Here is an 18,688-nt window from a genome sequence, read left to right on the forward strand (position 1 = left end):
ACCAGCCACCATTCAGAAAAACAGCATAGCAGACTCAGTAGAGGAGGAGCAGAGGAACAACATGAACTGTTTTGATGAGGTATTTGCAGGAGAATGGTTGTTACTCACACTCTTTATGTCATAGGCCATTGAAGACTAACATTATGTGCCCAGCAAGGGAAGCTTCTCCACAGCTGATCCAAAAGTTATCATGTACAGGACTACATGTACGCCTGCAAACTCCTGATTGGTTTGCGAATGTGGAAACAATGGTCTGCAAGGCAGGTGTGTTGTTCCCTCCCCAACTTATTTATTTCTTTTAGCTAACTCAGTAAATCATTTTAAGCCTGGTCAGCTTAGACTGTGTAGGTAGACTATGTGACCTGGTTATTCTGAATAGGCCATGCTTGTCTAACTCTCTGTGTTAGTCCTGAGATGAACCGGCAGCATGTCCAACATTAACTCAGTACTTTGCCCAGTGTTAGCAGTGATAGACTCCAACCCCATGATCATCTTCTTGATAACAAACGTGTAATGCATGTGCATGTACATGTGCATGTGCAGATGAACGGAACAAAGGGGGGCCTGATACATAAGAAAACTATTTTTTTTATTATGGCCTCCATGGCCACCAGAGGGGCCCCAAACACCTGAAATGTTCCATAAGAGAATTTGTTTGTTCACAAATACACTTACATGTAATCCATCACTGCATCTCTTTTCTTTTTCAACTGACACCAACATACTATAAAATGTGATGAGCATTAATTGCTAGTGAGTGCTGTTTTCCATCTTATGTTCAAGTTTTCATGTAGATTGGATTAACTTTAGCTTCATTTCCACCAAAAGAGTCTTTTCAAGGAACCAGGTTATTTTAGGAAGTCCTTTTATCTCCCTCATCTGCCTCAGGAACCAGTTGCTGAACAGAATTCTGTGGGAGAAATGTCAGACCTAAAAAGGACGGCTGTAATACTTTTGAAACTATCCTGAACCTTTGAGGTGGGGCTTGCAGCACTGGACATTTCTGAATTGAGTATTCTCAGCATTTTATTTCCATTTTTCTATCTTACTCACGTCAGGTAGCTCTAAAATCTGTTAACTTTAAGTTGTACTGCTGAAATAATAATAATGAATAAGGAGACAGAGCTGTGATAAGAAAGTAGTTAAATGAGAGCAAACATTGTTTCACAGTGGCTATGCTCCAAGACACAAATAAAAAACACCTGAGCCCAAGTAGATCAGTGCAACATCTAACAGACATCTAGCAGAGGGACAGGTAGCACACATTGTGACAACAAAGCAGTGAGGCCAGAGTAATGAAATGTTCATCTGGGAATATATAACATGATTTAGAGATAATACAGCAGAGGTGCACTTCATGGTTTTATTGTTGGTTCAGCAGTGCAGAGACTCTGACGAGTAAAGACGGGATGGAGTGACAGACTTCCGTTTACTTAATTGACCTAATCTATCCTGAACTTCAGAGTGCAGAGGAAATGCAACAGAACAAGGGCTTAAATACATTTTTAGCTCCTGAAAGAAAACCTAGGGAAGTTATGGGACCTGTTGATTGAAATGCAACTTTTGACAAGTGTTCCCAAGTGTCGTACAAAAATCTGTTTTGCTTTGTCAGCACAACACTGACAACAAAAAACATTTAGTTACTGTCGTCAAATTCCTTCAGAAAAAGCATTTTGTTTTCACAAGAAACACCAAGACAAAACATCTCAAATACAGTTTTATAAATTCTCAATTAAGACCATGGACATACTTTTTGGCACATTCTATAACAAATGAGGTAGATGTGTGTCAAATAAAATATTCCCTTTCTTTGTCATAAGAACAAATAACATAAAAGAAATTAAATGATCCTTGAAGTAAAACATTAATTTCAAATAGCTCCACAATATAAATAAATGACGTGTGAGGTATAGTTTGTGTTTATACTTTATGATGACGATATACATGTTGATGAGTGAAGTTTCTCCATTCAGAAAAACTCCTCCCCACTCAGATATGTATTCATACCCATTACTTTGAGGAGATCTGAATATTTTAGCTAGATATCTAAATGAGGACCCTGGTCAATTCTTGTACAAGTTCAGAGCTAGCAACGTTTCAGTATAATTTTTTACCAAGGAAAAAGTGAAGCTGAACTCTCTGTGACCCACAGTGGACAGCAAAGAGACTGTGGTGGAAACTACTAACTCAGTGAAAGGAAAAGATCATGTTTTAGAACACCTTTGAGTGATACAGAAAGTACAATAAAACCATTATTGGTAGATAATGTAGATAGATAAGAAGCCTTGATCAAAACAAGCAAGATTTCCAACTGCTTCTGTCCACAGTGGAGTTATCAGGCAAATGTGAATGATATGCAATAATATGACAGAATATCAGTGAAAGATGATAGGGAAGAAAACACTGATTTTGTGCATCAGTCAATATACATTCCAATCTAAAAAACATTGTGAGTATACAGCTGGGTGCCTCTCCTTCCCTTTTACAGACATATCTGGATATGGATGTAAAAGTAAAAGTGACCCACCCACAGTACAATGTTCTCACTTTAACAAACGTAAATATTATGTGTTGCATGTGTGAAAGGGGCTTTAAAAAGATTTTTCAACCAATGCAGTGGAATTGAATGCATTATCTGCAGTATAAAAAACAAGACATATTAATTCAGAATGCAGTCAAATGCTAACACTGCTTATTAAAAACCTTTATACCTTCAAACTGGCTGCTCGTTCCCCTCATAATAAAAACAATTAGAATACAGAATATGTTTTTGAAATTATAAAACAGAGAAAATAAAAGGAGAAGCTGTGTGATGTTAAGATACAAGTACATTACTTAAAAAAAGAAACGTTAAAACTGACCACATATAAAAGCACCTCCTGCAATTGTCTAGAAGCTACTACAAACAACTGTCCTGCATGTATTAATGCTCAACTCTTCCGCTGCTTACGGGATGAAGTGCTCGATTCCTCCCTCTCAAAGGCCTATCTCAAACAATCACAGCCACTTTCTGACTCTGTTGATTCATTTATTCAATTTTCCACCAAGACACCATCAATTGATTCTTTTTACCCCAACAGCAATTTCTGATTTATTATGTAAATGTCACTGATAGTTTCTATACTCTGGTGGTCCTGGCTTCAGTCAGTGATTTCTTCAAAGAACCATACAATTTCATTATGTACTAGACTCAGTCTAAGCAGAGATACTATTTTAGTAATCTTATCTGCAATATTTTCCCAACTTTTCAAGGAGATTTTCCCCTCAATCAACACTTCCATATTTGATTTGATTTCAGTCTGTCTTTGTTGACAGGATATGTGCCACAGACGTTTAAGGCTGCTGTAATCAAATTAATTTAATTTATTCATCAAGGACTGTTTGCTAATTATAGACCTATATTCAATCTCCCTTTTATGGAGAAAGTTCTTGAAAAAATTGTTGCAGCTCAACTTTGTGATCATTTACACAGAAATAATCTGTTTGAAGAGTTTCATTCAGGATTCAGAGTGCATCATTGCACAGAAACAGCACTGCTGAAAGTTACCAATGATCTCCTCTTAGGGGCACTTTACACGGAAACGAAAACGGGTTAAAAACGCAAAACCTTTTTGCGGATGCACTATATCGTTTAGATGGTAACGGCGTTTTGGGGGCATGAAAACGCAAAAAAGTGAAACCGCCCTCCAGAGTGGAATTCTTGAAAACGCTCCACTGTCGCGCCACCGTGTAAAGGATGAAAACGCAAAACTGCGTTTCTCGTCACATAGAAAGTAGAAAGACTTGGTCTTGGTAGTGTTGCCACCTAGCCATCTGGCGTGTTTACTGCATCGATAAAATATGAAACGTCACACACTTTTGAGTTTCCGTATGCACGCAGATTTTCACCCTAAAACGCTCGTCTAAATGCAGATTTAAAAGTGAAAACGAAACGCCACTTTTGCGTTTTGGTTTCAGATCGTTTCCGTGTAAAGGTAGCCTTAGCCTCTGATAGCGGACTTGTGTCTGTGCTTGTCCTGTTGGATCTCAGTGCTGCATTTGAAACGGTCGATCACAGTATCTTATTAAAGAGACTTGAACATGTTATTGGGATTAAAGGAACTGCATTAGGCTGGTTTAAGTCATATTTATCTGATAGATTTCAGTTTGTTCTTGTAAATGAAGAATATTTTTCACACTCAGAGTAAGTCATGGAGTTCCTCAGGGTTCTGTGCTTGGACCGATTCTTTTCACTTACATTGGGTAATATAGTATTAGAATTTTCTGCTTATAAATTCTGACAAAACTGAAGTTGTTGCCTTTTAACCTGAGTGCATCAGGAAGAAACTGTCTAGGTATATAGTTACTCTAGATGGTATTTCCTTGGCTTCTTGTACTACAGTGAGGAACCTTGGAGTTATTTTTGACCAGAATCTGTCCTTTGACTCACATATAAAACAGGTTTCTAGGACTGCCTTCTTTCATTTTCGTAATATTGTTAAAATCAGGAACATCTTGTCTCAGAGTGATGCAGAAAAACTTGTCCATGCATTTATTACATCAAGATTGAACAACTGTGGGGCAGTCTGTGGCGTATGGGTGCAGCAGGCGCCCCATGTACAGAGGCTATAGTCTTCGCTGCAGCTAGCCCCAGTTTAAATCCCGCATCGGACGGCCCTTAGCTGCGTGTTGTTCCCCCTCTCTCTGCCCCCTGCTTCCTGTCTCTCTCCACCGTCCTATCTAATAAAGGCATAAAAATCCCCAAAAATAAAAAAAAATAAAAATTGAACAACTGTAATTATTTATTATTGGGCTGTCCCACATATTCTCTGAAAAGCCTTCAGTTGATCCAAAATGCTGCAGCCAGAGTTCTGATGAGAACTAACAGGAGAGATCATATTTCTCCAGTTTTAGCTTCTCTTCATTGGCTCCCTGTTAAATTCAGAATAGAATTTAAGATTCTTCTCCTCACATATAAAGCTCTTCATGACCGAGCTCCATCATATCTTAAAGATCTCATTATAAGATATTTTTCTAACAGAGAACAGAGATAGACTCCATGCCCATGTAACCACAGCTACTGTTTGCCACAGGACCCTCAGCTGTTGTTGTTCAATGTCTGTTAAATTTAACACCATTGGACCCTTAAAAATCAGAACAATCAAAGTTCAAACCAACACAGCTGAACCACAATCATGTCACATATGAACAATTTGGACTTTGATTTATCAGTCCTATGAATCTTTGCACAAGCCAGAGTGAAACTGTCTTCAGGGTTAGGATTAGTCTCCACCTTCCTCAACTCACATCAGTCCTGTTTACCATGAACAGCTGATGCCATAAGGTGGAGCTCCTCCGTTAGCACTGAGTGGCCCCTGTTACACTGACACCACAGACTTTTCAAATGTCTTCAGTCTAATCTTCACTTCTTTTCAGGGCCTGTAAAGATTGAATGGGGGTCGCATTTATCCCAGTGTAATGTGCACTGGAGCTGTTCTGGATCCACCTCAGGTCACTCTTCCATCACTACTTTGCCACATCTAATACTATGAAAACAAAAGACATCTTGAGTCTTTTCAGCATCACATCTATACGTTAATGTAAGCCAAACAAGTCATATTAGTTGGGGTTTCACTTTTGGGATACTTGTGCTTCCACATTTTGGAATCTCTAATGAACAAAGTAATTTATGTAGTGATCAAAAACGTTTGTTATTGTGATGAAGAAAGCAAGTGAAACTTCATTTGTCACCACAGCAAAAGTCAAAGCAAAATCTTTTTTTTTTTTAAAAGCCCGACTTGTGTTGTCAGCAGCCTTCAATAATAAAAGGCCTCTGGGTAATGTAAACCTCATGGCCATACTGGTCATGCATATAGAGTTGTGGAGCTTTGCCTTTTTACGAACACTCTGGCTGAGTCTGCAGAACGAAACAGACACAGTTACTGAAGGGTGACTGTGAGAATAATTCAGATATGGTGACAACTTTTACAATAATCTGGGAGGCTGCTTGTAGCTAATTATTCTTGATAACACATGTGATAAGCATGTTACACACTAAAAAACAAAACCTTTGTGCCATGTTCATACTATAAACACCCCTCTCACTCTACTGTACTTGTTCTGTTCTTATGGGATGCACACAGACATCACTCTTTCCAGCCTCCACGTGTTGAGACATAAGTCCTATTCAGGAGTTTCTAATGACAACATACTGGTAAGTAATTTAGACAGTCAGTCTAAAGAATACATGATGAGTCACGGTCTTATGTGCCATGCCGGCACGTGTTCATGCTTCAGTCCTCTGGTTGGTGTTAAGCTCACCAATAGTTCTGGATTAGTTAAAGCAGCACAAATTTATTTTCTTCTTTGGTATCTGCAGGAAGAAGTGAGTTTCAAAAACTTTAGTTTCTTGCTGAGGGTTAACTGTTCAGCTCTTTTGAGCGAGCACAGGATGGTTTAGTTTCATCCAGGCTACTTCTTAAGTTGATGGGTGACCACAGTTTAACTATTTGACACTGAGCAGATGTTAGATGAGTAGTACTAGTACTTAAAGGGAGGAGTTTATGTTCCCATGGAGTGAGGATGAGGATGAGGAGCAAGTGGGCTGAAAATGTGGAGGACTTGACTTTCCCTGAGTCTTCCAGTTGCTGTGTTTCCCACGATGTCCTGTCATCACTGATATGGTCGCCTGTTGAGCAAACAGGACACCTGAGGAGCAGACATCAAGTCAGACTCACACTGTACTGTCTTCTTCAGAGCAAAATTTACTTTAACATGTTTTTAACAAGTGTCTCTCACACTACTGCCCACCACATGTTTTTCTTACACAATACATTCTGGGCAGCTTTTTTATTTCCCTTGAAATAGAGACTGATATGAAAACCCACTTCGTACAGTGTGTGTAGGATTTGAAAATGGGCTTGTTTGATGCCTTAAACTGGTCAAGTTAAAAATCATATTTATCCCATGGCGCTCAGCAAGGGAAAGATGTAAAAATGACTAGGCTGTTAAACAGAAAGTCCTTATTCATCTACAAACACCATTTTTTAAAAAAGATGTTTGCACACTTGCATATGTGTAGAAGCTTAAGCCCGTAGTATTAAGTGTGGAACTCCTTACAAATACTAAACAGTTAGCAAGTCATTATGAAGTACAATTATGTGAAACTTCCAATATACAGTATATTTAATATCATGATGTCATGTCCATTCATTAGTAATGAATTGTGCCTCTCTTCTGTGATGTAGAAGTGAGATGGCTATCGCACATCTGCCCATTCTGGACTGCATCACACAGAGAGTCAACTGCAATCCTCAATAGTTCATCATGTGCAACTCCAAACATGAAGACACATTAAAGTGAGTGTCAGCTTTTGGCAGTAAGAGGTTGATCATGCGAAAAACTGTGCTCTCCAAACACACTGTCTCTCAGAAAGACAACGCAGTTAGGATGTGATGGCCGCCAAGTTCATGTGCTGATATGATTGGCCTCTGACAAAGCAGACAGCTATTCAAGGCACAAACTACCAGTGTACACTCACACACACTCACACACACACACAAACCAACAACAAGCCCCATCGACCTCAAATCCACAGGCCCAATTTTGAGATATTTAACTTTTTAAACTCTATTGGGCTGCCACTTCATCATGATGGATTTTATAGCAAAGACATCAAATTGCGTAGAGGACTAAGCACCAGGGTGCTGCTATAACTTATTGAATTTCCTGCCTGCAATTACACCAGCAAACGGCCCTTCTATTTACCTGTGTAGACAACTCCATTTATTTCTATTGACATGTTGATGCTGCTAATGCCGTTGGTAGACAGGTTCAATGCGGTCTCTTGTCTATCATCTGTCAAGAGAGGAGGCACAGAGGGAGAGAGAAAAACTCAATATGAGCATTTAGAAAGGGAACAGAAGAAGCAAGAGGAGTATTGGTGATGATTCAGAGAGTGACAGGACAAGGAGAGCTTTATTAAAGAGTTGTGGGGATTACGAGGTGTCGAAAGATGTTACAGCCATTTGTTCATGTGAAAAATGGATAACTCCCATCGCAACTTACAGATGGTAAACTTAATAAATGTGACTGTATCACATACACTAGAAATCTTTGCGAATAATTTATTTGAGCATTAAAAACGGTTGAGAGCAAGCTCTTAGTGGTCTTCTGCCATAAAACATGATAAGACTATGAGCTTACACCAAATAAATCACACAGAGTGATCTCAGCAAACTGGCATCAAATAAGGCAATCTGGAAACATCTAAGTGCATCTTGGTGGAGACAGATAATAGCGGGTGCAGCAATCTTTAAATTACAGTATTTATTTTTGAGGACCAGATCCAGACGACTAGCATGGGAATTAACCTGAGGAAGATTCTCCCTCATTTTTCCATCACACACCGATTGCAAACCTGCTATTATAACTAATATGAGAGGGGCAGTGATGCAGACAGAAATGATATCACACTTGAGCAGGTAGGCCTCTTATTCTTCCTTTAGCCTCTATCATTAAGTCAGATGTGACTTATGACTTGTCATCAGCTGTGCTGGCTGCAGCTAAAGCTCAGCCACATTTTTACGCATGATGAGCTGGATTTTGGCGGCAGCCAAGAAACACTATTTCTTCAAACGTCTATGTAGAAGAACTTGGGATTACACATGCATAACGAACTACGTGAACATTTGTGATTCTCAGACAGTCTTTATGACTGCTATTCATCTGCTGTTTTTGGCAGCCCATGACGCAGGAATCAGTGACTTAAGTAATTTGCAGTAAACTCAACATCACAGGAACAGTAAAATCAGCCTTACGCTTACTTTAAAAAAACAGAATGAACTAAATTAATATTTGACTTAACATTATTATCATTACTTCAACAAGTTCCAACAATAAAACCTGACTGGTACAGATTCCAGTTTGTCCATGTAAATGAGGAATCTTCCTCGCACATAAGTGTAAGTCATGGAGTTTCACAGGGTTCTGTGTTTGGAGAGATTCTTTTCACTTTATACATGCTTCTTTTAGACAGCATTGCTGTCTAATAATACTGTCTAAAATTGGTGTGTTGATGATACTCAGCTATACTTATCTAGAAAAAGAAACCAAATTATTGTGTCAGTCCAACCTAAACTTGTCCTTTAAAATACATGTTAACTGAAATTGTATAAAATCTAAGCTCTAGAGGCTGGACTAACACACCCAGACGTTGCAGTTGGGGTTTGAATCACTCTGCATATATCAACTCAAGGTGCTTTGTACATGCTTTTTGGAAAGTTCTGCTGGAGGTCTCTTCGTATTAAAATAAGATCTCCTGGTCACCTGCATAGGATGCTCCGGATGGGAACTGAATCGAAATAAAGTTCAGTGGAGAAAAAATAATACAGTTTAAAACCTATTGGTTTGCACTCTGACATAGTAGTGGACACTGGTATTACTGGTTTGGGTTGGGCAGGTGGGTGGGTTTTAAGAAGGAAGGCAGAAGGCATTTTCAACATGTTTGGCAATAGTTTTGCACATCCTTAACTCCTAACCAATGAACTTTTCTATCAATATAATGCTCAGAGGCAGCAGAACCCCAAGAAACCAGCACCAGTGATGTGGTGAGTTTCATTTTTGAGAGGGGTAATTTGGCTTGTTTTGCTTTTAGAGATATCAAGTAAGGGAGCATAGCTAACAGCCACACAGATTTTTATTAAACATACTGTATGTCTTGCTGTATGTAGTTAATTTAGCTTAGAACCAGCAAAGGAGATTATTTTCCATGTTTGATTAAACAAAAATGGCTGAAATTATATTTCCGAGCCAATTGTCTGCCCTGGTCTGACCCTGGTTCAATGTGGTATCAGTTGTTATAGCAGCAAAGCTGAAGAAGCCTAAATACACTATGTTTAATGATTGTGCTGTGAAGAGGATGGGTTGTCCATTATGTTGGGCAGTTTGTGCAACATTCTCCTTTCTACAGTGATCTCCAGGGACTTCAGAGCAGTGTTTATCACTTTATTTGAGGCACTAGCTATTTCGCTTAGACAGTATTAAAATCTTTTTTAGAAATTTAGAAAATGATCAATCCCAGAGAACACAAAGAAAAAAGAAAAAGTACCATGTGCTCCTCATTCCACTAAGTATCTCACCTCTGTTGTTGACTTTGATGTTGAGGGGTAGTTGGGTGGCCATTGCTATCAGGTTCTGCTGAAAGGCATTCTCCATGATCTTCTGCTGCTCCTCTGCAACCATCATCATCTTCTTTTGTGGTGGTTCTGTGCTTTCCATCTTTTCTCTGAGCTGCCCCAGAGCTGCTGTCTGAGCCGCTGCTGCTTGGGCAGCAATGGCTGCTGCGTGGTGGCCGTTGGGTGACATATGGATGGCCACCCTGCTGGGCAAGCAGCTAGTCGTGGGATCTTCTGGAGACACCAGTACTAATTAGAAGGTCATAACTCTCTCTATATGCTCACATAGTACACGTCTAAGGTCCTGTAAGTCAGTCTAATAGTTTAAAGGATAAAGCTACCCTATAAAGATATTTTGTATTTCATTTTTTTTTCTTTGTTTTCATTGTACTATAGTAAAAAGATGAATACATTTACATGCTTTATGAATGAGATATGGTTTAAAAAAAGAATAGCAGGAAATATGTATGAATATTTAAGATGGACTGCAATCTGTTTAAAATTTTAGGCCATAATGCATGTGCTATATTTCTTTGGTCCATTATACGTCTGTTAAGTTTCTTTTGTTATTTTGTTATTATTTGAATAACAATAACAATATTGCTATTATAACAACAAAAAGTCAGTTATCGCCATTCCCAAGTTCAGCACACTCAACTAAAAGGAGAGTGTCCACCAGGGCGTTGTGTTTCTATTGCTGCTGATCAATCAGAGTCACGGACAATCATACAGCACCTCTGACCCCTGCAAAGTCATCAGATATATGACTAAATGCAGATTGCACCCTTCCCCCACAGCAGGGGATGGGCAGATTTTGGAGGTATTCGTAGGTTTGTCATCCAGAATGAACAGGAATGTAATGTTTAACTTGTGTTCTGCTAAAAATAATAAAATAACCTTTTCTATAAGTCAGAAACAGCTGTTGTGCCATTTTACAAATCAGTAAACAGCTCAAGCTTCCAAAACATATCTTGTGCGTCTACAGGATGTGTCCTCTTTGTGAGTTATTTGAGCATGATCTGATAATAATAGGGCCGTGAATGTAAAATCAAATTCTGATTCACAGCAGCAGGGTAATCGAACCACAAAAAATCCATCCATTTTCTATACCCGCCTAATCCAATTCAGGGTTGCGGGGCGGCTGGAGCCTATCCCAGCTGTCATTGGGCGAGAGGCAGGGTACACCCTGGACAGGTCGCCAGTCCATCACAGGGCCGCATAAAGTCTAACAAGACAAACAACCATCCACGATCACACTCACACCTAGGGTCAATTTAGAGTCACCAATTAACCTAGCATGCATGTTTTTGGGCGGTGAGAGGAAGTCTTTTCTTTAAGAATCTATTTTTTCATCTGGACACTTTTTTTAAATTTATCTCTTCCATGTTTATTATGTTTTACCTGTCTTCACCATAGGTGTCTGGGAAATATGACCACTGTTGTGAGTAAGCATTGGGAAGTGAGACTGTATCTTTGGTGAAGAGAGGAGGGCTGGAGTGCCCACAGGAGAGTAGTTGAAGATGACAGATCCATAGCTTTGCCTACGGCCCTCCCTTCGGTTGCTGTCGATTGCTGCCTGAAGCTCTCCAGGGGAGCTTAGTCCCCGCTTTTCACATTCATATGGGTAGAGATACTTCATATACCTACAGAAAAAAGAAGTAATATCAAATGGTTAACTCAGCTTTTTTTGTCTCAAGTCACTTAACTTTGTCACATGTTGTCAAGCATCAATCAGTCATGGTGTGATGGTTGAGTACAATTTATAAATTATGATAAAACTCAAATAGTTCCTCTGTCCACATGAACTGTAGTATCAGGACTTCTCTTGATACAATCACAATCCAATTTTAGCATTAAAGATTTAATTACATTGGTACATGGACCCTTTGCTCGAATATAATGTGTCACTAATAAAGCCTGATCATTAAAATCGTCATTAAAATGTCAAAGGGGACTTCTGCCTCACTTTCAGGGTACAATGTAAGAATGGGACAGCATCATAAGCACACTGGCACACACAGAGTGAGTGGAACATGGACACCGTTTAACCTGCTGGATGTCCAACTCAGATCGACTGTAGGGGAGTGAAGTTTATACACACTTATTTTTGCCTGAGAGGTAAACACAAAACAAATCTGATGACCAAGGCCGATGCGGTTCACAAAGCACCGTGAGCTCTTACGTCTGGACATAGTTTGGACTTTATAAGTAGAAGGAACATTGGACCAAAGTCTGAACACTCAGCTGGTAGGGAGTAACGGTGAGTCCTTGGATGCTAATACAGCTAGCACAACAACAACATCACACAAAATAATACACATATACTGAAGAGGTCAAAGGTCATGAATGTATGAATGTATGAATGACAAAGTGACTGCTTTGTTAACATGACACTGTATATACACTAGAGTTGTAGTAAAACATACCAACAGATCTGTATTTAACCAACAAATGTGTGGCTGACTTGTGTATCAAAGTAAAGTAAGTAGTGACACAAAAACTACCAAATGTTTTCTTCCTGTGCTACAAAGTAACAAACATACAGTGATTCCCTGGTCTTTTTAAATATCTTCAGTAATTTAATTATTATTTGACACAAATGCAGAAAATCCCTTGTTTTAATCATTTACAAGGGAAATTAATTTTTGTTCAAGGAGGATTACGAGGTGTATCGGACTGTATCAGACAGTGAATCACATTGAAGTGAAAAAAAATCACTGTCTTAAAATGAATATATAGACATTTGTTGAATCTTTTTTTAAGGGGACAGACAAACCCTTAATTCCAAAATATTCCCCTTTCCAACTCGTCACACACCGATGCTTGGTAAAGGGCCCAGATTTTAGATCTGTAAAATCTAAACCAATTATAATACTACCAACTACATCCAGATACGTTTATTCTATGAGGTTATGTGTAGGAAATTTCATGAGTCACTATAATAACTATAAAGATGGGTTTTTTACTTGCAGTGGACAGATATGTTTGACATTTGGTTATGAGGATTAGAAATGGGCATATATGACTTTAGAGACTGATCCTAAGGTGCAGAAACATGATCCTGAAACAGATATTCAGCGTCTGTACATACAAAAGACAGTGTCAGATTAAGTGAGAATACACTATGACATCCAAACAAACATTTGCAAACAAACTTTGCATTCTCCGGTCACTTATTTCTTCATAATTTTTTTTGCCTTCCTGATCCTAACTGTGACTCTTCTACAGTGATGGGCAGTAACGCGTTAGAAGTAACGCGTTACTTTCGATTACTTTCTCCAAGTAGCGCATAAAGCACGGGATTATAATTGCAAAAACAGTAATTAGATGACTGTTACTTTCCCGCGAGCAGGCTGCATTACTGCGTTACTAAACCGTGATTTTGTTTGTGAGAGTGTCTCATGACAATCAAGTATGAGCGATGTGACGTCAGAGCATGTGTAGATAAACAAGAGATAACATCTTAGAGAGCAGGAACATGCAGCGTTTAATGCTTGGAAGTACCGACATTACTTTCAGTTTGACTCGGTAAAAAGTATCAAAAACATTAGAGTCCTGGGATGGTTGGTGGTGTAGTGGGTTGTGCAGGCACCCCGTGTGTAGAGGCTGAAGTCCTCACTGCACTTGGCCCTTGTTTGATTCCCGCATTGGATGGCCCTTTGCTGCATATCATTCCCTCTCTCTCTGCCCCCTGCTTCCTGTCTCTCTTCAACTATCCTGTCCATTAAAAGCATAAAAAAGTCCCCAAAAAATATAAAAAAACCCCAAAACATTAGCTTCTGCTGTGAAAGGGAATACATTTTTTATCTACAGCGAACAATTCCACCTCAAATCTGAGCAAGCACTTAGAAAGCCGGCACAGGAATGTGAAACTCATGGAGAAACCCCTGGATCCCCCCACTGACATGACCGCTGCGGCCACCACATCCAAGTCCACCGGGCAAACCTCCGACGGCCCCTCTCCTGCTAAACAGGTGAAAATAGACTTAAAAGCAACAGGAATTAGTGCCGCTGAACTGAAGAAGCTAGTTGCTGGCTATATTGTCGAGGACATATTGCCCATTTCCACTGGAGACTTTGAATCATTCCGACGCACCGTAGAAAAAGTACCGACCAAAAGCGATGTCAAGCTACCGCAGAGAAAGTCATTTGCAGGATACCTTGAGAGGGAATATGAAATAATGGTTATTATGGTTATTAGAAGAAGATTCAAAGATTCAAAGATTCAAAGGTTTATTGTCATATGTGCAGTTAGAAACGTGTTTCCCTGAACAATGAAATTCTTTTCTTTGTTGCCCGCACTGGATGTCCAAATATATAATAATAAAAGATAAGATAAAGATAAAATAAGCATGCAACAACAATATTCCAAAAGGTTTCTTAAATAAAATAGAAATATAGAAATAAAAATAGAATAGAAAAATACTTTATTCATCCCCCAATGGGGGAAATTCAAATTAGTCAAGTAGCTCAAAAAAATTATTAATATTTAAAATGATTGTATATTAACAACAACAATAATACTACCAATTCTAATAAAATACTACTACTAACTATTAATAATAATAATAAATGACTAAATAAATAAATAAAATCAATCAATAAATTTGAGAAGAACTCAGCAGTCACTGTTATAAAGCCTTATGGCTGTGGGAACAAAGGACCTTCTGAACCTCTCAGTCCTGCAGCGCAGAGAGATGAGCCTCTCACTGCAGCTGCTCCTCTGTCCTGCAGGATGCTGTGGAAAGGATGTTTATTGTTCTCCATCACAGAATCTAATTTCCTCCTCATCCGTTTCTCCACCACAGCACCGAGAGGGTCCAGCCTTCTGCCTACAACAGAACCAGCCTTTTTCACCAGTTTGTCCAGGCGCCTACAGTTTCTGTCTGTAGTGCAACTCCCCCAGCAGACAGCAGCATAGAACAGTGCACTCTCAATGATAGTGTGATAAAACATCCACAGCATATCACCGCAGACATTGAAGGACCTGAGCCGTCTCAGGAAAAAGAGACGGCTCTGGCCCCTCCTGTACACTGCGTCTATGTTGGCAGACCACTCCAGTTTATTATTCAGCACCACCCCCAGGTATTTGCAGGTCTGAACAGTCTCCATCTCCCCTCCATCAATGCAGACTGACTGGTATGGAGTTTTAGATCTCCTGAAGACCACCATCAGCTCTTTGGTCTTGGTGGTGTTCAGAAGCAGACAGTTCTTTTTGGTCCAGTCAGTAAAGGCCTCCACAAGGTCCCTGTACTCCTTCTCCTGTCCACCATGCACATATGCTACAACAGCCGTATCATCAGAATACTTCTGAATGTGGCAGGACTCCGAGTTATATGTGAAGTCCAATATGTACAGGATGAAAAGAAAAGGAGCCAAAACAGTACCCTGCGGAGCCCCAGTACTGCATTCTAGTGTTCCAGAAACACATTTCCCCATCCTGACATACTGTGGTCTGGCAGACAAATAGTCTATAATCCATGATGTCAGGGAGGGGGCCACACCCATACCGAGCAGCTTGTCTTTCAGTATGGGAGGCCGTATGGTGTTGAAGTCACTGGAGAAGTCAAAGAACATGATTCTCACATATGAACCAGGCACATCCAGATAAGCATATGCCTGATGCAACATGTACAGAATCGCATCTTCCACTCCTATGTGTTTCTGGTAGGCAAACTGGAGGGGATCAAGAGCCTCAGCAACCTGCGACAAACAAGGAGTCGCTCCAAGGTCTTCATGATATGAGATGTCAAAGCCAGCGGTCTGTTGTCATCTGGGCCTGAAGCCCTCCCTGTCTGAAGTCTCCTGAGCTCAGCTCCAACCTCCTCTATTGAGGTTGATGTTGCTTTCAATCATAGAGATGGGGGTGGGGTTGCAGCTGGACAGATGACAGCTAGTGGTGGGAGTTGCTGCAGAGGTGGAGGTGCAGCTGGACTGAGGAGGCCAGGCGATGGGAGCAGCCACAGATGTGGAGGTGCAGCTGGGCTCAGGAGGCCTGGTGGTAAAAGCCGCCGCAGAGGTGGCGCTGTGGCTGGGTTCAGAAGGCCTGGCAGTGGAAGCTGCCGCAGAGGTGGATGTGCAGTTGGGTTCAGTAGGCCTGGTGGTGGAAGCTGTCGCAGAGGTGGATGTGCAGCTGGGCTCTGGATGCCCGGTGGTGGAAGCTGTCGCAGAGGTGGATGTGCAGCTGGGCTCTGGATGCCTGGTGGTGGAAGCTGCCGCACAGGTGGAGGTGTAGCTTGGCTAATGAGATTTGCCAGTGGAAGCTGCTGTAGAGGTGGAGGTACAGCTGGATAGAAGAACCCTGTTCTTCAACCTGACAGTTGCTGCAGAGGTAGAGATGCAGTCAGGCGGAGGAGGAGGCTTGTTGATGCGGGTTGCCATTGAGGTGGAAGTACAGCAGGGCAGTGGAAGCAGTATAGAGGAAGCAGCTGTAGTGGTGGGGGTGGAGAGAACAGCAGCAGAGGTGGAAAAAGCCACACTATCAAACTATGTAATAATGGATGAAAGTATTGGCTCTGTCCACATCACCTTCCACAGACAGAGTTCTTCAGTCTGTATCCAGTGATGGTCATCATGCCTCTCCACACCTCCTTGGTGTTATTGTTCTCCAGCTGTCTCTACCTTTTTCTTTTCCTCCACCTTAGCTTGACGTAATGTCTTTTTAAGCTCCTGTTGTACACTCCTCCGCCTTTCTCCATCCCCATTCTGGAACGCCCTCTTTTTCTGGTTCAGGAGGTCTTTGATGTCACTGGTGATCCATGGTTTATTATTTGGATAGCACCTTACAGTATGGCACCTTACAGCACCTCACTGGAATCACAGTGTCCCTGCAGAAGTTAATGTAGTCTGTGATGGTGCTGACCCTCCTGTCCATGTCAATGTCCATTTCATCTTCCTCCAGCAGTACAGCCAGTCTGTGACATCAAAGCAGTCTCTCAATGCATCACTCGCCTCTGGTGACCACTTCCTAAAAGATCTGGTAGTAAAAGGAAGTCTTTGTACACAAGATCTGTATGTGGTTTGTTGATAGACAATGCTGTGATCAGATCTACCCAGTGGTGGAAGAGACACTGCCCTGTAAGCCTCCTTCACGTTAGCATAGGACAAATGTCCTTTCTCTTAGAAAATACGGAAGTGATGTCAAGTGAAACCCAGCTATTGAAGCCTGCTGTGTTGATGGAGGTGGGGAGGGACCTGTTGTTGATCTTCAACAACAGGTTGGGAACGGTGATGCACCACCTTCTTTTAGCTGTCCCTCGCTTATGGTTTAAAGGAGGAGGCTTTGATCAAGGTACATCTGGCACGACTGGAATTTTAGGGTCAGTATAAAGCCCAAGCCCTTCAGACAGATTTTGAGCTTTGTAAAGCGGAGTTGGAGGCAGAAACAGAAAGTTTTCAGACTAAGGGAGCTGGAGCTTTAGATGCACAGTGAAAAGGAAATCACACTGTGTTGGCTAGAGTTACAAGCACACATTTCTGGAAGTTCTTCGGTGCCTCATATTCATAGTATTGTAAATGGTTCAGCTGTTCCTAATGTTCCTCTTTCATCAAATTCCACTACAAGTACTTCTGCTCATACTGAACCCTCTTTTCCAGTAAGTCCAAGTTATTTTGATGTGACTAAACACATTGTGTTGGTACCTCCATTTTGTGAATTAGAAATTGATGCTGTCTGAGCGTGTGGGTGCTTCATTGCATTGGACAAAGGAGGTCTGGCCTCTCCTACTTCAATGTAAATTGGTAGGAAAGGCTCAAGAAGTTTGTTTCACTTTTTGCTTGGAAGATGAAATATGATGCTGTGGAAATGGTTATTTTTGCAGCACATGAGCTTGTTCCATAAGCATAAAGACACCACTTGTGTTGTCACAATAAAATGCAAAATCAAACTTTTTGTAGAGAAAAGACAAGTCTTTTGAGAAGAGGTGTTCTGCAAATAAAGTACACCAACTAGCACTATTGGAAGAATTAAAAAATTAAGAATTTTTTTGTTTAGGTTTGTCTATTTGAATGAGCAAAAAGTTTAAATGTTGAAGGTGAATTTGCCTTGACTCACTAGAAGGTTTTTGTGAATAAATGTTATGCCTCTGCAAAAGATTTTCCTCATAAGAAAGATCTTCCATTTAGGCCTTTTGACCTCTGAATTAGTGAGTAGGTTTTTCAAAGTGGAAGTACAGCCCTATTTTCATATTAAAGGTGTCCAGTTTATAATGGTAACTGAAACTGGTCCAAAGCGTAAGACTCATCTGTGTCATCTTAACATTCAGCCTTTTTACACTAGGGATGACTATTCCTCTAAGTTCACAGATAAGTATTTTGTTTCTCTTGTATAGGTACCTGGAACGTTGCTAGAATCTGTTTTGTCAAGTGCCTCATCAGAGATGGTGTTGGGGGCAGATGAAGATGATCTGGAGCTACGTAATGCAGGCAGTCTGTGTGCTAGGTTACTCAGTTCAGAGATGTTGTTGAATCTATCCACAAGTCCTTCTCACTTGTCTTGTGCACAAATGTCAGACATTGAAGCTCTTATTAAGGCT

General features: G+C 40.5%; 1 protein-coding gene across 1 annotated transcript in view; it reads right to left on the reverse strand.

Annotated features, from left to right (window-relative positions):
• Nucleotides 1–6,526: 6,526 nt before the first annotated feature.
• The window catches only part of arid3c (AT rich interactive domain 3C (BRIGHT-like)), a 115,043-nt gene continuing 102,881 nt past the window's right edge, over nucleotides 6,527–18,688 (reverse strand). Inside the window, exons 5-8 of the mRNA XM_075469147.1 lie at nucleotides 11,556–11,797; nucleotides 10,119–10,403; nucleotides 7,747–7,836; nucleotides 6,527–6,687 (exon numbers count right to left, since the gene is read on the reverse strand). Of these exons, the coding sequence (XP_075325262.1) occupies nucleotides 6,527–6,687; nucleotides 7,747–7,836; nucleotides 10,119–10,403; nucleotides 11,556–11,797 (778 nt within the window). The remainder of the gene's footprint in view (nucleotides 6,688–7,746; nucleotides 7,837–10,118; nucleotides 10,404–11,555; nucleotides 11,798–18,688) is intronic.

This window comes from Odontesthes bonariensis, chromosome 6 (assembly GCF_027942865.1).
Source record: "Odontesthes bonariensis isolate fOdoBon6 chromosome 6, fOdoBon6.hap1, whole genome shotgun sequence".
Lineage (NCBI taxonomy): Eukaryota > Metazoa > Chordata > Actinopteri > Atheriniformes > Atherinopsidae > Odontesthes > Odontesthes bonariensis.